Here is a 25,032-nt window from a genome sequence, read left to right on the forward strand (position 1 = left end):
TTTTGCAGTTTTGTATTGTCTGAATATCATTATCAGGAAAAAATATCCAGATATTCATTTTGGTAAATATCTCTCATTTGTGTATGCAATGTTTAAATATCCAAATTGCATCTTTTTTCCTACTTTAGTTTACAACAAAATAACATGCACTTATTATGCTTTGTCCTGGTTTGATCCTGGTTTAGTCCTGGTCCCAAACATCCCCAAAATAAAGCAATATTTCTGCCCCTTTCAATCACTTTTTACCTGAATCCTGGCATTTCCAAATACAATCAAAACACAACACAATAAATCGAACATAAAAAGTCACAAAACGAGCACAAAGCCAGATTGAGCAAAACGTTTGCGACATTTATGGGAAAACTATAGCATATTTCTGATGGATTGCAAAAATAAACTCGTATAACTATAATCCCAAAATAGCGATGCAGTTTATTTTTACTTCACGTGGCCCTCCCCCTGCCCCGGTCCACGTCTAGCCTCCATGTAGGGCCTGCTGTGTGCGGACAGTGGGAACAGCAACAGCTCCCCCTCTGTCTCCCGCTTAACACCGAGCTCCACACCTTGATATGTTCCTGCTGGAGGTGGTGTGTTTACGAGGCTGCAGTCCCTCGTCCGACAGCCTCCCGACTGCCTGCCGCCACTTAACTCATAGGAGCGCGCACACACACAAACACTTCACTTTGAACTGATCAACACTGATGAGAACCAGAAGTCCGGCGAGGCAGCGTTGTGTCGAGCGCTGTTATTCTCTTCAGATGGTCGCATGCCTCGTTTTTTTTTACGCTTTTAAGACCGGTTGGGTTTGGACTTTGCAACACGCGTGCTTTTCGCCTTTTTTATAAAGAGAAACTTTGAGGTCATCGGAAGACATGGCTCGTAACGGGACGGAACATAATCGTAGCTTATATGAAATCAGGAATGACAAAAAGAAAGCTCTTAATATTAACGTTCCGCCTGGACCAGAGTCTACTCCAAAGTGTCACTAAATCGGCTCCAATTTGTTTCTAAGCCTTTGTGTACAGTGGAGCTAGCCTACATTGGATTTGATGTGCCATCTAACTGATTTGCTAAAGATCTTGACGGATGTTTTAAGAGTTTCCCCATAACAAGACTATATTATGTCAATCCAACAGAAATGTGTTAAAACTCCTCAGACGAACGTGAAATGTGACTTTATACCATTTATTTGAACGTTTACAGCATTACTTTTACAGTTTTTTTTCTCTCTTTTTGTTGCATTTTTTTTATTATAAATGATTGGCAAGTTTATTTGTAGAGCACAATTTGTACATAAGGCAATTCAAAGTGCTTCACACAATGGGAAGAAATGCATTTAAATCACCAAGACGTGACAGGAATCACAAAAAGGTTTACGACTTAAAAGAAAAGAGTGACATAAAAGAGAAAAGTGCAAATAAAATCCAAAAATATACTCAACACTCAAATTTTGTCCCTTTTTTATTATGACTTATTATCATCTAAATTTCGACACATTCCACTCGCCACCTGTACTTTTGAACTTCTCCCCGTTAATCCTCACATTACAACCAAACAAAATAGCTGCTGATTACACGTTTTCCCATGGAACATTGGACGAAAAAAAAAGAAGAAAAAAAAAAAAGCAGCACACCCTGCATTTAACTGGCTCTCGTTAAACGTACATGGTAGCGATGGCCCGGCAGTGAGCTTTCTCCAACGCCTGGTTGTGTTTAGAAGTGGAGCCACACCACTCAGCCTCAGTGTCTCCCAACTGGAATGCTGTGAGCAGCAGGAGGGTGTGTGTGTGTGTGTGTGTGTGTGTGTGTGTGTGTGTGTGTGTGTGTGTGTGTGTGTGTGTGTGTGTGTGTGTGTGTGTGTGTGTGTGTGTGTGTGTGTGTGTGTGTGTGTGTGTGTGTGTGTGTGTGTGTGTGTGTGTGTGTGTGTGTGTGTGTGTGTGTGTGTGTGTGTGTGTGTGTGTGTGTGTGTGTGTGTGTGTGTGTGTGTGTGTGTGTGTGTGTGTGTGTCAGCTGACTTCCAGATGTGCTGTGAATCTGTTTCGCATCATAGGTCGCTCCCTGGTTTCTCTTTTTTTTTTTTTGCAAGCCACCTTTGTTGCTCGCACTAACCCTCCAACCCATCCTTTTTTTCTTTTTTCCACTCTCACTTTGTCCCAAGGCTGTAAAATACTTAACGCCCGACACGTCACTTGAAATATTGCATTAGGTATCGCTCTAGACGTGAAATTCACTGTCAAACTGAGCACGTTCCGATTGTTCGTAATGGTTGTGTTCTCGGGAAATTGGTTAATTTGCGCAATTTGCACTGTTTTACAAGACGGTGGGAGGGACGTTTTGAGCGAGTCAGCGACCGCAGCGTTTGCTACCGCTCCATTTTGAATCGCACAGGACGGTCAAGAGCAGTAGGATTTGAATTGTGATTACACAAACATGAATGATTTAAACTCTGCTCGTTCTGCCCAATAAAACAACATCTACGTCGTCATTTCAAATATGGAATCACAATACATTATGAACTACTACTACACACACACTATTTACCCAATATGCAATCATTATTTAAAACTAGTGTAGTTCTGAAAATTACTCTTAATACTAATTTTGATACCACAATGATATTTAAAAACAAACTTACCGTATTTTCCGGATTATAAGTTGCACCAGCCAAAAATGCATAATAGAGAAGAAAAAAACATGTATAAGTTGCACTGGAGTATGAAATAAGGTCGCAAGTGTGAAAATAACAAATATTATCACATAAGTCACTCCGGAGTACAAGTGTATATAAGGACAAATATAAGTATAAGTCGCACCCCGTCCAAAACTATGAAAAAAGGTCCAACTTATAGTCCGGAAAATATGGTATTTTGATTTCCACATAAAAGAATAGTATAGCTCAAGACCATACTAAAACTGTTATTATATAATTATTTGCATTTTCTATTTTTTTCTATTGATTCTTTAGTACTTAGTTTTAGTATAGCAGTATCGATATTTTTGACAACCCTTTTTAAAACTAGTATTTATTTAAATTAATACCCAAATACGTGTCATTCCTTTGATATGTTTTGCCCACATCAAGCCGCATCATCCTTCATTTATCAGCTTAAAACAAAAGCTTTATCACGCCTCGATGAGCTGATAAGAGGAGATAACCGTGCCATTGTCACTTGTGGGTCGTCTCCCCGTCTGGAGGAATGTTAATGACACCGGCCTGTGCTTTGTCTCTCTCTGTGTTTTAACCAGGCACAAACGGAGCGTACCGCGAGGAGCCAGTGGAGCACCGCCTGACAGACCGCGAGTGGGCCGACGAGTGGAGACATCTGGATCATGTACGTCAGCAGACAAGTGCCAATAATAAGGTCTAATTTGTTCAAAGCTAGGCCTTTTTTTAACAAAACACTGCAGCAGTGCTTTGTTGACTATCTAAAAGATGAATTATTCCTGGTTCAATTTGATTTTTTGCAATTGTATTCACCAGTGAGGTCGTAGCTGAGCATATGGATGACTGTATGACACGGTTTTTGCTCAATTTTGTAATTTATTTCATGTTAAAGTAAAAGTAGTAAAGAGTCAATTTAAAGGAGACGTCATGAGATTTTTTTTTTAGTCAGTAAGTATTGAACTATAATATCAGTAAATCATCACTTTACATTTTGTTCATTGTAAAGCACAATATTTGTCTAAAACGGCTGAGTAGAAACGGGTCCATTGACTTCCTGTTCAAAACTGCCGAACTGATAAGCCCCGCCTCTTCATAGTGACGACTCAGCAGGGTCTTGTCATTTATATCATTTTATTTTTGAAATGTGGCTACTGTATACGACTAGAACCCTATACACGTGTCACTTTGTATTTTTGTCTAGTCATCACAACTAAGTACAGGGATGTGGGCAGGGACAGGGGGTAGGTGAAAACAGGAATTGTCTGAGCACTCGAGCCTCAGTTGCAGGACAAAACATGCAGGAATCAATCAAAATACAACTTTGAGTAAACAAATGATGAGTAAACACTGGAACAAGGTTAAGAGCTCGTTGAAGTTAAATTGTTTCACTTACGACGCACGGTGTAACTTTTCTGGTGGGCACTTTGCCACCTGCTCGTCACCGTGGAGATTTATTGCTTTGCCCGGAATGTTCCGCAGTAAAGCGTTGTCCGTGGAGACGAGCAGGTGGCCACGGTGGTAAGAATGGCCGAGCGATTAAAAAGCCTGTAATTGAATAAATGCAAGTGTGGAGCAATCAATAAACGCTCCTTACTGAACCTTTGAAATATGATATTGTCTGTAAAAATATGTACGACACTTCAAATTGTGTTGTCATTACGGGCATGTTCTTTTTTTATTTTTATTTTATTTTTATTGAAAGAATAAACACAGACCAATCAAAACTTGTGTTAATAAAGATGCAGTCCAGTAACATTGTCAAAAGAGAAAGAAGAAGAGAAAAAATAGATAAATACATTTAAAAAAAGAAAGAGAAAAAAGAAAAAGTGCGGAGTGGGCGGAACCAGAGAAAATACAAAATGTGTATTGTTTGAGATTACCGTTTTTTAGAATAATGCATCCAAATGAAAATAAAAGACAAGGTTAGAGCACACCTGATCCATAATGTGAGTCCCATCTCGTCATTACGGGCAAAGCAGAAAACACAGTATAACCCGGTGTGTGTTTTGCAGGTATTGAACTGCATCGTGGACATGGTGGAGAAGACGCGGCGGTCTGTGGCCGTTCTCAGGAGGTGTCAGGAGTCGGACCGAGAGGAGCTCAACTACTGGAGGAGACGGTCCAGTGAGCAGGAGGACCCCCGAAAAGGAGGCTCGGGGTCTGCCCCCTTCTCCAAAGCGCACAGCCCCAACACAGACTCAGGTAAATGTACTACAATAACACGTGAGAAATGGTGGAGAACAGAGGCTTCGATAGAGCCAAACGGTGGGACGACTAATCCACCGCTGACGCTCATTTGACAGTGGTTTGGAACGATTTATGTGCGGCATTGTCCTCCTTTTTTCCAATTATCTAAAGTGCAAAGTATAGGACATCCAAACATTGGAGAGGCTGACGGTTTGAGTTTGAAAAAAATCTATATTTATTAACAAGACTGTGTCAGATGGTAAATGTGTATAATTGAATCTTCATAATTAGAGTAGAGCCCAATTTGACATAAGTGTTGTCACTACACAAACAACTCTTATTTCAATACAAAGAAAGGATTTAAGTCTCGATAGTAAATTCTTATACCACAGCACTAATAAAAATGCTTTTTTTCCCTCTACATCACGGTTACTTTGTTACAATGTGGCCCTAGTTCTGGTAAAGCTCAAGATATTTTTAAAACTGTTCAGGAAAGGTCACATTTTGTCCCGTCAATGTGTTTTTGTTTTATTACTATCAATTAGTATTTTACTTTCGATATTTTTGACAGCCCTGAATGATACTATATAGTATTATCTCTTTGAAGTGCAAAAATAGACTTGCAAGGGTATGAAGCCCTGCCAAGGCTGGAGCTCGTGTGCCCCGTCCCGTGGCCGAGCGCGGTACTGCAGCCCACACCACAGCCTTTGCTGTCCCTCGGTCTGTTGTGTACTGGCAGTGTTCTCGGCGAACGCCAGCCCTGCCATCCCCTGCTGGTCCGTCCACAGACAGGTGCCAGCTCTGGCCCGGGCCATATCGGCCGCAGAAGGGCCGCGCTGCCGTCCTGCGGGCTCCCAGACCCGGAGCTGGCTCACTCTGTGCAGCACCATCTGGCCTCACAGCCGGGGAGCCTGCCTACTGCCCACCCGATCAACACTGCACACACACATAGACACACACAGATACACACACACACACACACACACATAGATGCACACACAGGCACACACAGGCACACACAGGTACAGGCACACACAGGCACACACAGGCACACACACAGACGTAGGCAGGGTTGCATCAGAGGAGAGGATGTGCAATAGCTACGTGAGTTTTGATGGCTTGAAATGCGTTTTGACTTGATGAGTTGTAGTAGATGGTCACAATATCGAACTTCCAAACTTGATTTTGGTACAAGGCAAAATGCTTTATTCTCCGCACCAATTTTGATTCCACAATGATACTGAAACCCACTATAACACAATATAATAGTAGTTTCTTTCCTTCACGCGATCAAATTTCATCGTAACTTTCATCGTTCATACAAAGTCATTTCAACAACACATTAAAATCACAGTGCAAATAAAAGCAATATTTATTGTGCTCTTACACTAGTTTGGATGCAGATCAAAACCATTATAAAACAGTTGAAAAAAGGTCACTTTCTTTGTATGTGTAATGTGTCGATACTTGCTCAAACGATTATCTAGATTTGATACTAGTTTTTGTATCACTTCCTGTCGAATGTATTTGACCGCCGTGACTTGTGGGTCTAGACTGTGAGACTTGTTTCCTTGTATTTCCAAGTGCTTTTCATTATTTTCTCATTTTAAGAACAACGATTGCATTCATTAATAAGTCAACTAAACAAGGTCCTGGTCTAATCCAGGTTTAGTTTCAGTTTTAGTTCCAGTTTTGCCCAACAAGTGACGAGTGAACGCGCTCAAAGTAAAAGATATAATACTCCACAGACAGATAATTCAACACATATTTAGATTTAACACTCAATAAAAGCATGTAGAGCTGGGTTTCCATTCAAATTTCAAGAATCGATTCGATTTTGATTTTTACGTTTTCAAAATCAATTTTTTTCCCCGATTTCTCAGATCCCATCCCATTCGCTCCGATGTCTATCTGATTTCCGATTTCGATTCGATCCGGGGGTTAATGTTATTAAAAATGAAAAATGTATTTGAACCATTTCCTTCACTTCATGACTGTGTAGAGAAGCAACATATTAAAATTAGTATTATATCAATATTAAACAGCAAATATTAAAGTATTGGTAGTTACTGATGGAAGACTGATGAAAAGGTTAAGGGTCAATCTACCTTCAAGAAAGATAATCCAGGAGTCCTGAATTATCTTTCTTGAAGGTAGATTGTCTGGTACTGGATAAACCGATTGCTTCTAGAATGAATGTCATTTAATTGCACATCATTTAAAACACAAATGGACACATAGTTTGGCGTTTAAAATAGGAGAGCGAGATGGTGGCATAGAGGGAGTCGGTTATTTGAGGAAGAGCACAGACTGTTGACACAGCTTGTTTGTCTGCCGTTACCTCCCCGCCAAACGCTCTCCTTTCAAAAGCTGTCACATCCGCAGTTCGTCCAAAACTCACTCGATAAAACAACCATTACAGCGCTCGTGCGGCCCATTTGTCCACTTTTCTGTCTCGATTAACTTTTGTTTCAGGGTAAACTCGAGGCGCGGCACACTTCTCATATTCCTCTGCTCTTTGTTTGGCGCTCCTGCTCGGGCTGTCAGTCGCGGGGCATTATTTGGATTTTTAATTATCTTTGCGACGCTATAGAGTTGGCAGGTGTTGACGCCGTCTGTTTTATCTCTCGCAGATCTGCAGCGCGATGCGCTCGCTCCTCGACAAGGCTCGGGCTACGTCACGGATGAGATATGGAGGAAAGCCGGTAAGATACGTCCACCTTCCACACATCTGTCATTGTCGGAAATCCAGGCGTCGCGTTTAGTGTAAAAAACGGGCGACGGTCAGATGTTTTGAGCTGGTTTATGGTTGATATCGTTAATGCCGCGGTTGTGAACACGAAACAAAACTGGCCCGATGTTTAAACTCGACAAAGGAACAAAGGTGAGATGTTGTGGCGTGATTCAAACGTACAGGTGCCATTGTTGTCTTTGAACTTCAGATAGACAGTATATGGAACATGGATAATATTGAGAACGTTTGGTGACATTTCTTCACTTTAGTGGGTCATTTTACAGCCCATTCACTTTTGTTGGATACTTAAGTCTCAATTTATACATTTAAAGACACGTTTGTACACATTTCTGTTTGATTGACAAGTAAGACTTGAACCAGGGAGAAACCAGGAGTAAAACAAGATAAAAACTGATCTAAACCAGGGCTAAACCAGGACTAAACCAGGGAGAAACCAGGACTAGAGCAAGCTTTAAACTGAACTAAACCAGGACTAAACCAGGGAGAAACCAGGACTAGAGCAAGCTTTAAACTGAACTAAACCAGGACTAAACCAGGGAGAAACCAGGACTAAACCGGGACTAAACTAAACTAGGACTAAAGCAGGACGAAAGCAGGACTAAACCAGGACTAAACTTGAGAGAAACCAGGACTAAACCAGGACTAAATCAGGACTAAACTAGAGAGAAACCAGGACTAACCCAGGACTAACCCAGGACTAACCCAGGACTAACCCAGGACTAACCCAGGACTAAACCAGGACTAAACCAGGACTAACCCAGGACTAAACCAGGACTAAACCAGGACTAAACCAGGACTAAACCAGGACTGAACCAGGACTGAACCGGGACTGAACCGGGACTGAACCAGGACTAAACCAGGACTAAACCAGGACTAAACTAGAGAGAAACCAGGACTAAACCAGGACTAAACCAGGACTAAACCAGGACTGAACCGGGACTGAACCGGGACTGAACCAGGACTAAACCAGGACTAAACTAGAGAGAAACCAGGACTAACCCAGGACTAAACCAGGACTAAACCAGGACTGAACCGGGACTGAACCGGGACTGAACCGGGACTAAACCAGGACTAAACCAGGACTAAACTAGAGAGAAACCAGGACTAACCCAGGACTAAACCAGGACTAAACTAGAGAGAAACCAGGACTAACCCAGGACTAAACCAGGACTAAACCGGGACTGAACCGGGACTAAACCGGGACTGAACCGGGACTAAACCAGGACTAACCCAGGACTAAACCAGGACTAACCCAGGACTAAACCAGGACTAACCCAGGACTAAACCAGGACTAAACCGGGACTGAACCGGGACTAAACCGGGACTGAACCGGGACTAAACCAGGACTAACCCAGGACTAAACCAGGACTAAACCGGGACTGAACCAGGACTAAACCAGGACTAAACAGAGAGAAACCAGCACTAAAACGAGACTAAAACCGAACTAAACTAGGGATTAAACCATGACTAACATCATAACACATAATATCATGTGAATATTATTATTGGAAAAAGTTTGTTTATATTGTCCACCTCAACGTTGAACCAAAAGATGAATATGCAACTTTTAAACCACATCTCAGACCAAAAAAAAGATATATATATTGTAAATAAAAAAAAACAATAGTTCATAAAGTTTAAAATGCTTAACTCTGTATTTTCATGTGTATGTTGTTGTCACAGAAGAGGCCGTAAACGAGGTGAAACGCCAGGCCATGGACGAGGTGCAGAAGGCGGTGGCCGAGGCCGAACAGAAAGCTTTCGAGATGATCGCGTCGGAGCGGGCAAAGATGGAGAAGACCCTGACCGAGGCGAAGAAGAAAGCCCAAGAAGACGCCATTTCAGTCATCAACGAACAGGAAGACTCCAGCGAGGTGAGCGGAATACAGCGCCTTTAAATACGCTCAGCAATAAGCAAGATATTTGCAGTGACAAGTATGCACCAGGGAAATCACAGAAGCTCTAAGCATACTGCCATTTAAATCATTAACTTTTCGGTCTCCGAGGAGCAAGCAGGGAAACTTTTAATTGCGTTTGCGTGAAGAAGAAAAGATAAAAAGTTGTTTTGTGGATTTAATTTAAAAAGTGAAACAAGATCATACATAATTTTGTTGGTGATTGATTTCCTCCCACTCACAGGCTTCACTTGTATTCACAGGCACAAAATGCTTTCTTTGATACAGTACATTTTGAAAAGACAATCATGTGAATAACGTTTATTATGTAGTGCTGGAGCTTTGTGCAAGTATGAAAAATGTAAATAAAATGGTTTAAACTGTGCTGAGAATCTGCTCAATGTTGTCCAAAGTTTAAGTTTAATGGCACAATAATGTGTAGATAGTGGCAAACCTGAATAATATAAGAGTTTTAGCTAAAAAATGTACTTCAAATGACATGCTAACATACGGATTTTCTTCACTGCCAAAATAAATGTGCAGGTTAGTTAAATTTACTTAAATTGAACACTAATTAAGGTGTATTAACGTGATGGTCCTTGATTACCGGTTTTGTTTGACATGTATTCTTTCTCTATTAAAGCAAATCAATGTGACATTTAAATTAAAGGCGCTGTACCGGATTTTTCACAGTTCAAAAGTTCCAAAGTTATACCTCAACGCATTCCTAGCATTCTAATTTACGCCAGGAATTATTTATTCATTCACATCTGTTTGCAAATAAAGCAGAGTTTTGCTGTCACGCCACTGCAACAAGAACAACAACTAGCATGCTAACGGCACACTTCCGCGTTATCAAATGATAAAACGCTGTAATATTCGCATGCAGACAGCACGCAGCGGTCTAATTTTGAATTCAAGAGCTGCTTTTACAAGTTACTTGGGCGAAACAACTTTTGCTAAACCCAAAAAAATGACTTGGAAAATAAAAGGCTTGGTCTTTTCTTGTATCACACTTAAAATCAGTCGGAAATGCCACAAGTAAATGCATCCAAACCAAAACGAAAGCAAATTCAGACTCTAAAGTGCACCTGAATATAAGCCACACCAACAATATTTGCAAAGAAAAATAGTATTGTATACGGGCCACACCTGTCAATAAGCCGCAGGTGCCCACATTGTAACATGAGATATTTACACAGAAAGATGGTACACAGTAGTTGCAGTCGTTAAATTCAGTTCCTCCATTAGACAAGTTTCTCAATGAAGTCCGATTATAATAAAACATGCATGACTTTGAATCTTAACACACAGAGAACGCGTCTAAACAGTCCCTGATTTATGTGTGTTTGTCTGAGCCTCCACGTCTGGCTCTGCTCCTGCTGCAGCGCCTTTGTTAGCCTGTAAAAATCTATACATTAGCCGCATCGTTGTATTGGCCACAGGGTTCAAAGCGTGCAAAATGTTTTTCTTATTCTTTTAGATCCTTCCTCTAAACACATTTTCCCCGTCTTCTTGCAGTGCTGCTGGAACTGCGGGCGGAAAGCCAGCGAAACGTGCAGCGGTTGCAACGCGGCGCGGTACTGCGGCTCCTTCTGCCAGCACAAGGACTGGGAGCGCCACCACCTCATCTGCAGCCCGGGCCTCCAAGCTCAGCCCAAACCCGCCGCCGCCGCCAGCAGGGCGGCGTCGGCGTGCACGGCCGCGCCCCTCAGCATCTCGGCGGTCAAAACTCTCGACAGCGTCCCGGCGGCGTCCAGCCCGGCCGCGGAGAAGGCGTCCGTCACCTCCAGATCTTCCACGCCCTCGACCCCAGCGTCCAACACCGAGACGAACGCACACTAAAAAAAAAAAAAAAATGACACGCGCAACTCTTTTCTTTTTCTTTCTTTTTGGAAGCGGTGAATCAGCACGGACGCGGAAGCTGTTGCGAGCGCGACTTAGGATAACAGATTATTTTCCGCGTACTCCTTTGGCAGATTTCAAAAGGCACACTATAGATGACTGTTTGAGTGATGTGTCGACTGGGACTTCTTCTTCGGGATTTTGGCATCGATCGCATCTATTGGACGAGCAGATCGTTGTAGCAGATGGAAACGCGCTCGTTATCGTCCAGAAAAAACATTGAAAAATATGACGAGGTGGAAATTTCCTGATCTTCTTTTCTACTGTGAAAGGACGACGTTCGAAAAGAAAACGAAAGACATTCGAAAGACCAATGTTGTTGTTTTTTTTACCTGTGCATAATTTTAAGCTAAAGAAGTGACAGTGGTTTATTTAAAGGTGCACTATGTAACTTTTCTGGTGGGAAGCCTCCATGGAAATGTTATTGCTTTGCGCGTAATATTCTACAATATGGTTTTAACCGTATCTATCTTACATTTATTCAAATAAAGGTGTTTTAATTGCTAAACGAATACCAATAAAAACATACCCTGTGAATTTGACTTTTAAAGGTACTGTTTTAACATTCCAAGCAAGAAAGTGGCAGACCTTCCTCCAGAAAAAGTACACAGTGTATCTTTAAACGTTGTAATTATACCAGACATAAGCATCTGTCATTGTTATGTACTTAAATATTTGCTTGCCATTACTTCCATAATTGTGTGTCCGTGGATATTGTTACGTATATGATTAATGTATGTCAAAGCAATATTACGACTAGAAAAACATCAGGTTCACCACGATATTTCGGAAGAGTTTTTTCACCAAAGTTTGAATTGTAATTTCCAAAATGTACAGTTGTGTTCTGTCGCCAAAAACAACAACAACAACAACAACATAGTAATCGAATAGACACATTTTTACAAAGATGCAGTTTTACCAGGGTTTATAACGGGGTCAAGTTTGTCCCACACAAAATCTCAGGAGCAAGATTATTGTATTTATACAGCTCTTTTTCTTTCTTTTCTTTTTTAAATCCTTGCCAGATCTATGTTCAACTGTTCAGTGATCCTCTGCTGTTCTGTTCCACTCGTTCTTGTTTTATCGATTGTTGTATTGTATATTGACTTTGTACAAAATCTATGAGAGAATGTCTTTATTTTGTGAGCCACATTTCCCCTCTTCTTGTTCATTCAAAACCCTCTTTTGTTATGAGGCGGTACTTCATATTAAAAGATGTCTTGACAATAAATATAAAACTAAAATGAAAAACTCTTGCTTGGTTTTTTCCAGTGTGAAAAATAAAATGCATTATGAATAGCTTTTAGTCTAAATAATTAACTTATCTCTCTTGGGAAAGTGCTTGGAAACTATTTAATGACTTTAGATGACCTTTATTTGTCCCACAATGGGGAAATTCCTGTGTTGCAACACATTTGGGAAAAGAAGTGTAATAATAAAAACATAACTTAATAACATAACTCTTAGGTGAGAGTTATGGTCCAGTATTGATTTGTTCTCATGTACAAAACAGTACAAATATGAAACTATCCACTGACATAAATACAATTCAGTTTACCTACATGCCTTTGTGGTAAAAGTCTGATCTGATATTAATTTGATTTGAATTGCGATCACTTGACTTAAATTATTAGCCTACTGTTGGGAAATGATTTATTAAAAGACCGTTAAATGTTGGGAAGAATACTGAATACTTCAAATGTATTTTGTACAACATTCTATTACATGGGCCAATCACTCATGTTTGTTATTCATTGTACTGGATTCTCTGCGACGAGTTGGCCACTGTCCAGGATGTACCCCGCCTAAGGCCCGAAGTCACTGGGATAGGCTCCAGTCACCTGCGACCCCGAAAGGGAACAAGCGGTAGAAAATAGATGTACTGGATTCTGAACACTTTCCTGTTGATTTAAATTATATTATAATGTAATAAAGTGCTTTAGGATTAAAACTACTTTTAGCCTTTTTCAATTTGACCATTTGTATTGCACTCAAAATCTGATGAGAGATCGATTGGTTTATTTACAGCTTATAGAAAAATACAGATATTTTCAGTTGTCTTTTGTGGAAAAATGTATTAAAATGATATGTTAACAATTTAGATTGATTTCTGAAAAAAGATAAATGTGAGTCTGTTCTTGTTTGTGTTTCCCCTGGTTCAGCTCTTGTTCGGCTCCTGTTGGTGTTTTGCTCCCTGCCCTGTTGTCCCGCCCTCTGCACCTGCCCTTCATCCCCTCGTTGGGCCATGGGAGGTATATAAGCTCCTCTCTTCAGTCAGTCGCTGCTTGATTGTCAAACTGTCAACACAGACATCCACGCCTCCTGTTGCCTAGTACAAATATCTGTTTAAGAAGTCTGCTGAAGTTTATGTTTCATATCTCCTGTTCGTGTTACTCTGCTGGAGACACTTTTAGTTTAATCCATCTGATCGCAGATCTGAAACCTGTCCACTTTTTCCTGAAATAAAGGAACCCTGTCTGGGACACTTTTAGTTACCTTTTAGTCTTTATTGGTATTCCTGTTTTGTTATCCATCAGAGGAGTTTTAGTTACATTTTGTCTTTTGAGTTCACTCCATTCAGTGTAGCATTTGAGTCTGTTTGACCAGCATGATAGTCATTTAAATCATGTTCATATCCAGAAATCAGATAATGATCACATTCTGGTGTGCATGGCAACATGGAGCAGGTTTTAGGTTTTTAGGAATGTAATCATTCTTATTACTACCAAATAAAAATGTAACTGCAAAGTTACTGTGAATGTCTATTTTAAATATGTATTTTGGATACATATTTTAAATTACTTCCCAACACAAGGTAATTTATCAGAGTGGTTAATCATTGTATTGCCACTAGATGGCGCCATAAGAATGTACACCAGTCAAAGCCGTAGAATGACTTTTTTTGAGAGCTTCTTGGAGCCTATACACAAGTAATAATATTGAACTATTCAAATATTGAAAACATACATTTAGCGTCTTTTATATTCAATACATTCAAATTAAAGAAAATCTAAACAAAACATGTTTTAACTGAAAGAAAAGAAGAATTGCATCTTAATTATACCAATATTCAGGTCTGGTTGAATAACTGTACAACAACATGGAAGGATTTAATTGGCCAATGGATTCACTGGATGATTCATTGTATGATTCCTTCTCTTCCATCTCTCCCTCTTTGTGCTATGGCCCAAGAACATTACTTAAAACGTCATATTATCATAAGTTTTGAGTGCAGATATGTCTTTGCAATTGTTTTTTATTGTGCAAATGGTTTCAGAAGGAAAATTATGTCTGAAAAAAGGCACAATCAAATGAGACTTGTTGGTAAAGCAGCCGGTCGTCTCTGTGACGGGTCATACTCAAAGAAACATCATTTTAAACTTTTTGAATATTAACTTTCCATCTCTTTACCCAATATCACAGCATCAATCCTTTTGCCATATTGTTCAGCCCTAAACGGCAGAAGTAGGAATGGTTTATTACCTCCTCGTGAACAATTGATTAATTATCACTCTGACAATGATGGTGATTCAAGAACTGAAAGCAATGTTTGATTTATTTGAGTAATCCATAGTAAAAAATAAGTGAATATCTAGTATTTACATCGCTTCGCTCTCTTGTCCCAAAGAGAGGAGTTTACACTTCGAAATGACCGTTTTCTCCAAAATCTTCTCCAGCTTTGCCAAGTGCTCCAGGCTTGTGTTTGGGTGACTTTTCTGGCTGCAGAACTTTGGCATGTGGCACTACTCAAATGTAGGAGCAGAAGTGTAACAATAAGTGTTCATGTAGTGCAAATCTGCTTTAGTAAAAAAGCAAGTCAGTCAGTGTGGGTCAAACTAAGCTGGGGAGGGAGAGGCACGCTACAAGTGACAAACAAGATTAAAGCAAACAAATCCATTTCCACAACAGAAAACACCCAACAAGTGCCACCATCACCAATAACTGGGTTATTAAAATAAAATCACCCACTAAAGTGATCCCCAATCCTCCTCAGGACCGACACCAACTACAGAACTATTAAATACAGTTTAAACTGCTTAAAATAAGCTATATAAAACTGTATAAAACAAACTATACAAAAACGGTATGAAAACGGCAACCAGCACTGAGCCTTTTTAAAACACTAGACTGTTGAGACCCAGACACCACCATGTGCTCAGGGCCAGTGTTGGGCCTGAACGCGTTCATGAACGAAAATTCATGAATGCGTTCATAATTTTGGTGACCGTGAACTGAACGAACTGTATTACTGCCGACGAACGATAATGTGAACGCGTTCATTCTGGTGTCTGTGAACGACACATTCGTTCTTTTTAATTTTGTTCAATAAAGTGTCAGATTGCTAGAGACACACCGCGAAAACACTTATGTTGCCCAACCAGAGCCTTTGCCTGGCAAGTGTGAGAGCTCCAGTTGTAGAGTTCAATAGCGTAGACCGATTTTGCGTGTCGCACCGCACTGCGCATGCGCATCAAAACAAAAAGCAGCACGGACGCGACAGCAACAGAGCAGCAGGAGTCGCCCTACGACCAGTTACATGAGTTTTTATGATAAGGTGTTCCCATCCTCGGTGAGGATGGGAACAATTTAACATTTCTGTGCAAACTTTGCCTCTGGGGAAGTCTGTCCCTTCAATGTATGTAAATCCTGGGTAAGGATTCAAAATTGGATATGAAGATGAAGTCTGACACATTTTCAGCATTAAACTCATACAATAATTGCTGCCTGTGGTTGTATTTGGGCTGTGGAAATAATTTAGAAAAAATATTGCATAATACAGTGAACCCTCGTTTATCGTGGGGGTTACGTTCCAAAAAGAACCCGCGATAGGCGAAATCCGTGAAGTAGAAACCTTTTATTTTTTTACAGTTATTATACAATAATACTCCATAAAACATTGATGCTCACGCACGCCGCTCTCACCAGCCTCGCAAACTTCAATTTGGCAAGTGGTTTTACGTACGTGTACATATTGCGGAAGTGGGCGGGGCTTTGTATCGAATGCGGTATGCGAATACCGATGTGTGAGTGAATGGGTGACTGGTTCCTTGATGTAAAGCGCTTTGAGTGCCTTGACGGTAGCAAAGCACTATATAAATTTGACCATTTACAATATGGTGAAAAATGTTGATACCTTTTTGTAATCCAGACCTTGAGTCTCATCGGTTCTATTTAGTACAACAGCTTGGTCATAACAAACCAGTTTATGAAAAGGAAATACAATTAGGCTGAGCTAAATAATATGTATGTTTGCCGTAACCTGACCGACCCAGTATGAAACTAGCCGATTGAAAAATCCATACTACGTCCCAAATGGACTGACAACGCATTGCGCGGCGCATTTGCGTTTTCATTTTCGGTCCTCACATGTTTCTGCAACCAAACAGAACGCGCAAAACGGAAAATATATTGCCTTTTACAAGTTGGTTTTTCCTCTGTCGGCGCCACTGAACTGTCCATAGTACATGTCACTCTCTATCACAGTGTGACTTGATTTAAATTTGACTTACGTAATGCATTCTGGGATTGAAACACGCCCAGCAGCGTCATCACAATGAACATGGCGGGAACATGGCGGCGCCCGTGTCCCCCGCATGTTCCCCCCGCACACCTTCGCTACCAAAATAAAGGATAACGGCGTACAAAAGGTCGATTTGAAATATCTTAAAATGGTGAGATTTATTCTCCCAATCGGGTTGATGGAGACGTTTTCCGTCATTGACTATTGAAGCCTGACCCCTGGTGGTCACTCAGAGTCAAAAAATGGCAAAATTTCCATTTTTTTTTTGCCTTCAAAGTAAAAAAAAAGAAGAATTTGCCAACCGTCCGACCCACTTGAAAAATGTTGGGTTGGGTTACAGCAAACAGACAATTTATTTGGGGTAGCCTTATGGACCCAAATGTTAAAATTTTACATTTACCATCAGCCTATTTCGCCCTGTGCACAATGGTTGGACATACCTAAATGGCATTCCTTATTAAAAGAGGATCTTATGTTCCACATGCAAGTGTGATGCATCATTAGAAAGCTTAGGCCTTCTAGTTTCTGCAGATGTGCACATGAACACTGTCAGGGCTTCAGAACTTACACTACAGAAGCCCAAACATAAACAAAACATCCTTTTTTTAGTCTCGCCTGAATATTGTCAATTTGTAATGGTCCTGAGCAAGACATACTTCATTGTGTGCTTATGCTGTTCACTGCACATGATGTTTATCTTGTTGACAACAACTGTGTAAAGTTTCAGATCTCTGGGAACAGGCATTTTGGTGCTGTTGACCTTGTATCAAAAAGTATATTCGGAATAAGTTATCCATTCGTGCCAACTGTGCCAAATTTTGAAAAAAAAATTTTTGATGTTTTGTAGGCCACTAATACCTATTATTATAACTGCTGAAAACAATGTATGTGTAAATATGAGTTTACCCATGAATTTCCCATATAGAGGTGAAACATATATATATTATTTTCATTTTTTGTATTGGTATAATAATGCATATATCCAACAAAATGCGCGTCCAAAACGCTAATAAAATCAGAACCTGATGCGTAAAATCTAGTCGCCTTCTGCCGAAAAATCTAGGCTCTGACTGTCATTACGCACGTGAATAGGGCTTCTTCACACAGAATCGTCTCTAAGTCCCACCCCGCATTCGAAAGCTATAGTCATTGGCTAGAATAATATGTCAAAGTCTTCTACGTCACCATTAGCTCACGCATTTTCAAAGTAGACAGATGAATTTCGTGCGTCGGAAGCGGCGCATTTTTTTTGCGGCGGCTCTAAAAAACAAACCCGTGGATGGTCTCATTCTGTAGCTAACAGTCTGAAGAAAAAAATCGATGCCAAACACCATCTTATAAGTCAAACAGGTCATTTGTTATGGACGGAGAAATGCGCCGGACGAACCTTCATCCCGAATATTTTCAGAGAAGAAAACTTTGTTTAATTGACAATATCTCGAAATCGGAAAACTTCAGGAAGAATACAAGTGGATATTGTTGTTCAATGGTTCCTTACGGACAGACTGAGTACAAGAATGTACAGAATTAAAGCCGTTTCATCCATCATAAACAGGTAGGACATGCGTTTGTAAAAGTTGACTTTCTCACAAACTATTGGCAATTGCTTATTGGGGCATATTATTCACTGTACATCAATGACATATTCGTTTTGTTGAGGAAATAACCTTTAAACTGATGTATAACTTGCTGGTATTGACCATGGAAATAAAAGTGATGATGTAAGAACTTTTCTAATTTGGAAAATGCGCGCAGGTGGATGGTAACAGGTTAAACATTTGGGGCAGCCTTAGGTGGACCCAAATGTTTAAATTTTACTTTTAAAAAGATAATTTGATAGAGATAAAATAAGACACATACAGGTCATTGACTTTTCCCATTTATTGCCGAGTGCAAAATGTGCAGATGTATTCCCCCTGTATAGGAGGGAAACCCATGCATTTGCTGTGGTACCACCGACGACAATGACCGCAAGCAATCTGTAAGGATAAACAGAACCTTGGTCATTCCCACATTCAAATGATTGTGGCCAAAGCAAACTTACCCAGGGATCCTCGTTTGGGCCGCTGTCGTGAGTCCCTCTTCCCGGTGCAGCAGAATACACAGCTGCTGCAAAACTGCCGAACTTCTGTGTACGTTTCCCTAAGGCTTTTCAGACCAGGCCACAGATCCTCTGCCTCCACTAATGCCTGTACGCACTCCTCGATTATCTGTATTAATTGCAAAGCAACAGTTTACAAAGTTGAAGAAGACGAAGAAGACGAAGGTGGTGAAAGTAAAGATCAGTGTTGATACCTTTTTTTTAATTCACCTGGAACCCCTGAGGGGTACCTAGCTTCCTGGCCAAACATGAGAACATACGGCTGTGACAGCTGCATCTTTGTTCAAAGAGCAAACGGAGTTGGCGACAGGAACTCATCCCATGTGTTCATTTTTTTTTTTAACCATCTTATTCAGACATCTTCAAAACAATAGCGTTCATTATAGAGGGCATTTCCACATATCAATTCATTTTTGATCAAAATAAAATCCCTCGTACCTCTGAATGATCCCATTCATTTTTTTTCTTCTATGAGATCATGGTCCATGGGTGGTATGGGGAACAAAAACTCCTGGCTATGCAAAGTTTGGCACAACCTCCAGCATCAAGCTACAATGAAATGAAACTCAGGAGCCCCACCGATCGGGGCACAAACCTTAAAAAAAAACTAAACTTCAGCACGCAGCCAGTCACTTCCTCTGCTGTTTTTCCTTTAAGGGGAATGCCTCCACCCACTTTGTAAAGTAGTCGATGAGGACACAGATGTATTGATACCCCTGCTTAGTAGGGGGAGCTTCCCTACTAGGTCCATGCCCACTAACTCCAGGGGTTCAGTGACCTAAAGGAAAGACAATTATTGCTTGACTCGCATTATGAGAGTGCTTTGCAATAAAATGATTACTTCGATGGACTGGAATTAAATTTTAGCCTTCAGATTGGCCCTCGTCTTTTGGCACTCAGGGCACTGCTTTATCTATCATGCAACAATGAACACAATTGCTTCATTACACTGCTTTTGGTCACTTGTACGGTCCAGGTTTGGATGTCCTGCTGCATCTTGGGCCAGTAATAACGCTCAATGATGGCCCGCTAGGTTTTCTCCCAGCCACAGTGACGACCTATAGCACTGGCATGGAACTCTACAAATATTTCATTGGCCTCTTTGGCCGAGCACACCACTTTAGCGTAGTGTGACTTGCACCTCCTGCACAGGTAATGTAGCGCCCCATGTTGTACAAATTATATAACTTACTATATGTATTGCTTATTGCAATGACATGCGACACGTTAATTTCGCAAGCACCGAAGAATTGCTTAATAATCTGAATGGTGCTTACCTTTCATTGCATAAAACTTGTGCAGCGTTTTTTGGAGGACTTCATGCTGTCTGAGGCAAATGAAGTTAACCTGCCACGCCCCAGGTAGTCCACCAACTGCTGAAACTGCAGGGTCCATCTTTCCCTGCAAATATCCTGCCTAAAATTACGTACTAATTAAGTACTAATACTTTCCCTTCAAAATTTGATCTAGCTACAGGAACTAATAACTTAAAACTGGCTCTCTGGCTCTTCAATACTAATCTGTCTAACTCAAAATGTGCTCTATGACCACTAAATATCTAATGAAAATGAAAACCTATCCTCAAAATAACCCTCGCTCTCTCAAATCTACTTCTTTTTCCTCACAAATCAACAGCTGATTAATAGTCTTGGTGTTTTATGCCATCAGTTGTCGTCAACATGAGGACTTGCGGACATGTGAAATTGCACCAAAAACTGAGCCTTGATTGGTCCATCATAGAACAATTAACCTGAGATTTTTAAGGGGAGGAGCTGGAGAGATTGTGGGAGTCTGGTACGGTATATTGAATTTTATGGATAAGGTTAAGTTCAATTTTAGACAAAAGACTTAAGGGGTTACAGACCGTGGTGGCCGAAGCGTCCAGTTTACATTCAAAGTCTATGTAAACGCGCGTCGAGCGCGTCCTGCGTTTCCCGCGACGCGATTTCTTGGTTTTTGCGGCGCGATTCGTGCGTTTTCGTACGCTCTTGGCGCATGTATGAGGCGACCAAAGCAGCCGGCGCGACATGTTCAGCTTTGTTCAACTTTCTGCGGCAGATGCGCCGCAGCAGCCAATCAGAGATGACGTGCTACGCACAAAAAAGACCCAAAACAAACCCTGCAAGATAAAAAAATATCCTTAAAACACAGTTCTTGGAGCAAATAATGATATTGACTAAACTCTGCTCACCTCTGAAATATATGCGGGTCCCAGACGGGCCCCGGAGCCCATCGCCTCCGCTTTTGGACTTTGTAAAGTTGATAAACCAAAGCCATGGTCCAACATTAAACTCCATTTACACCACGAGAAAAGCAACACTGCGCATGTGCAGGACGACTCGGACGCACGTCTGCTGCTGAGTGTATTTTACGGACATGAGTCCGGGGCGTCGAACGCGCGTCCGGGGCGTTTGTCTTTCAAATGTACACGCGCTCAACTTCTGCGTCGGGCGCGACTCGGCCGCCGCGGTGTGTACGGCCCTTTAGAATGTCCCTGGTTTTCCTCCTGAAGAACTGATTCTCCTCCTGAGTAGGTCCAGCTCCACTGTCCGCCTCGCGGCCGTCTGTGCGAGTCAGATCTCTCCTTCACTCTGGAACTCCTCCAGAAGGTTTTTTGTTGTTTTTCCTGGCCAAGAAGGAGGGTCTAAGGACAGGGGACCCTGGAACATCGTCCCTTGTCCCCACGGACATTGTTTAACCAGTCTTTCACTGTCACCCTCAGAGGCAACTGTTTTTCGGTGAACTGATTTTGGGCATTACAAAAATAACTTGAATTGAACCCCTGCAAAGTTACCGGCCCAGGTATCCGCAAAGTGCCTGGGCTGTGGAAGGTTTCGTGCATTTGCTTCAGACTGTTATGCAGTTCCTCTCTCATGTTCCAATTAAAGTGTCAACTATATGTAACCCTGGGTTATTTCATAACTATTGAATACATTAAAACACTGCATTGTAAACATTTACACGCTTACAATTTAGGCTTATGTTCATTCACACTGGTAAATCAGGGGCAATAAGCGCCGTTGCACTGTGGACTGTGGTGATTGGTTCCTGTTGGTTGTGGAGTGGGCGTGACTTCCTGCCTGCGTGTCTTTTTACGAGGACGACGCTGTCGGCGGGGGTTGAACTTTACGCTCCACGTGAGAGTGAGGAACAATATTCCGGCAGTGGATAAGAAATAGATAAGATATTCCTTTTTGTCCACACATGGGGAAATTTTGTTGTTGCAACGCAGGTAGATACAGTGGAAAAGAACATATAGGGGAAAAATAAAGAAACTAAAATAACGTTCTACTTTTCTCAGTTTCTGAAAATAGAACTTTACGCTCCACGTGTATTTTCAGTAGAAAAACAAATTCAAGTAGTCATCATTTAGTTTGTTGGCGTGACATTACGTCAGAAAAGTAAACTTGATTGTTTTATAGATAATGCCCACATTTCTCCAAGAGACGCCACTGTTCCCTCTAAGCTGCGCCTGCCCAATTGCGCACATCTATGAAAATAAAATTCACCACAAACGGCCACCGGGGACAATCAAGCAGCAAGCGCTAGAGTTTGACACACTGTAGAAGACTCTTGTGGATAGTAGAAGCACTGTCCAGGGGACACGTTGTGTACTCTTTATTTTTAGTTTCAAAACGTTGTGTGTTTTATTACAATCAGAATCATATTTACTGAGAAATTAATCTTATTGGTCTCCACCCGCACCGTAAACGGTGTTGGTGAAGCACTTCTTCCCCCCCAGCACTGCTGTTCGGCCCGTAGGCCGCCACAACAGTGAGACCTATCCCCCACCCAAAAGCGAAGGGACGCGATCTTCTCGTCCACCGGGGTGAACTCCAACACGTGGCGACTGAGCTGAGGGGCTATAAGCCAGCCCCCACCAGCCCGCCGCCTCTCCCCGCGGGCAACACCAGAGAAGTGGAGTGTCCAGCCCCTCTCGAGGAGATGGGTTCCAGAGCCCAAACTGTGCGTGGAGGTGAGGCCGACTATATCTAGTCGGTATCGCTCAACCTCCCGCACAAGCTCAAGCTCTTTCCCCCCCAGCGAGGTGACATTCCATGTCCCCAGAATTAGTCTCCGTGTCTGGAGATCTGGTCGCCCAGATCTCTCTGCACCGGCCCCTTATGGATCCTCCTGCGGGTGGTTGGCCCACGAGAGGGCAGCCCCACGTCGCTCTTTCAGGCTGTGCCCGGCCGGGCCCCTTGGGGAAAGACCTGGCCACCAGGCGCTCACCATCGAGCACCCATCCCAGGCCTGGCTCCAGGATGGGGCCCCGGTGACGCCGATCCGGGCAACGTAAACAGCCTTGTTGTTATTGTAATCATAAAAGGGCTTCCCTTAATTCTATTTGGCTTAATTGCTTTCTTTGTCATAGGCCACTCTTCTGTTGACTCGGGTCAGGATGTGCATCAGCTCTAGGTCTTTGTGGTTCTTGATCGTCTCACACTGCCTGAATAAACCAGAAGCCATGCATTGTGTTTATTATTGCAACATATCCTAGAGGCGTGGCGTATAAGTACAGCCTCCTGGGGGAGCTTTTGTGTCGAGGTGGGCACCACTGAACTAGCATCATACACCTCACCCATAACTCCGACATCCTGGGCTGAGCCACGACATTTCTCTATGAAGAAGAGCTTGGGTTTTCCAAAGAGGGACTTTGCTTTGTCGCCTTTTTAAATGCTCAGTCAGATCCTCCAGATCCACAGGCTTATCTGTCCCGTAAATCTCATCTTTGCTTCCATGGCTCAGAATCACACAAACAAAGGAAGCATTTTAACTGATCCACCTTTGACTCTTCCTCAAGCGCTTTGATCATCTTTTCCGACGTGAGGTCCTTCTTCATTTCAACGACATTGTTGTCCTTGTAGTTTTCCTTTGCTTTTGAGAAGTTCCTTATGCTGGTAGTGTTCGAATTTGACGATGATGGGCCTGGTTTTATCGTTCTGCACTTTGCCGAGACAGTGAATTTGGTGGAAGGTGACGGTACGGGCATTGTAGGGTAGTTTGAGTCGAGTTTGCTTGAAGTTTTGAATGTATAGTCCTGGATTGTCTGGCGTTGTTTCTGGAATTCCTGAGACAATGAGATTATCGAGCAGGTTTGGATGTTTCCTTCATTTGTCTATTTTCGACGATGACATTTTGCATTTGTTGAGTGAGGTTGACAACGGCAAACAGGAATCACGAGGAGTAGGCAGTAATCAGAGTCAAAAGTCAAAAATAGGAATCGGCTTCAAAACCGCTTGAATGCTGGGGGCTAACAGGGCAACGCAGACAATCTTGCACTGAACAAAGGAAAACCAACACCTAAAATACTACACCCAGTGATTATCAATGAGATACAGCTGTGAGTGAGCAGAGACAAAAGGGGCGGTAACCAGAGGGAGAACAAGAAGGGAGGAGGGAACAAAGAGGAAGAGAGATTAAAAACAGTGAGTAAAACATGACAACTACACAACACCAGATCAGACGGTGACCATGACATCCAGTTTTTTATTGATGCTTGTGTGGCAGGAGAGGGCTCCCTAGGACAATTTGACTTGGAAACTATAATTAAAAAAGACCAATGCCACCTGAGAGAAGGCTCTGGACCTAAAATAGACAAAAGCTAAAATAAGGCGCACAGATAAGTAAAATCGATAAGACGGAGGCAATAGATTTACTAGACAATTTATTTAAAGCTGCGATAGTAATTTAAATGAGTTATGTCGTTTCAGTTCCACATGAGTTAAACATGCCGTCTCGTTCAACCCTGTTCCAAAAGTTTCCATCAGTTTTGTCCGGAGTGAGTTCGTCCAACTGCAGCCGACCCGCAGCCACAGTGACAGTGTAAACAGCAGCGATTGTCCGTGACACGGTCCAAAGAAAGGGGAGGCGGCAGCGCCGTTGGAACTCTGAATGCAGATACAAGCACATTACTATTAGTATTACCTACTCTATTTTATTTTATTCTATTATCATTATTTTTATTATCTTATTTTATCTTTATTTTTATTTATCTATTTTA

At 41.7% G+C, this 25,032-nt stretch overlaps 1 protein-coding gene and 1 pseudogene across 2 annotated transcripts in view; one reads left to right on the forward strand and one right to left on the reverse strand.

Annotated features, from left to right (window-relative positions):
- Positions 1–12,657, forward strand: part of cbfa2t2 (CBFA2/RUNX1 partner transcriptional co-repressor 2) — a 31,884-nt gene extending 19,227 nt beyond the window's left edge. Inside the window, exons 7-11 of one of the 2 annotated variants that reach the window (XM_072452597.1) lie at positions 3,246–3,361; positions 4,677–4,866; positions 7,485–7,556; positions 9,290–9,480; positions 11,023–12,657. In XM_072452597.1, coding sequence (XP_072308698.1) covers positions 3,246–3,361; positions 4,677–4,866; positions 7,485–7,556; positions 9,290–9,480; positions 11,023–11,346 — 893 coding nt within the window. In that variant the 3' untranslated portion in view covers positions 11,347–12,657. The remainder of the gene's footprint in view (positions 1–3,245; positions 3,362–4,676; positions 4,867–7,484; positions 7,557–9,289; positions 9,481–11,022) is intronic. The other variant, XM_072452598.1, reaches the window with a different exon arrangement.
- Positions 12,658–23,381: 10,724 nt separating this feature from the next.
- Positions 23,382–24,021, reverse strand: LOC140365771 (caspase-3 pseudogene; annotated as a pseudogene).
- Between the last annotated feature and the right edge of the window lie 1,011 nt (positions 24,022–25,032).

This window comes from Eucyclogobius newberryi, unplaced genomic scaffold, assembly GCF_026437365.1.
Source record: "Eucyclogobius newberryi isolate DKJ021-1_F unplaced genomic scaffold, fEucNew1.0.hap1 SCAF_19, whole genome shotgun sequence".
NCBI classification, from domain to species: domain Eukaryota; kingdom Metazoa; phylum Chordata; class Actinopteri; order Gobiiformes; family Gobiidae; genus Eucyclogobius; species Eucyclogobius newberryi.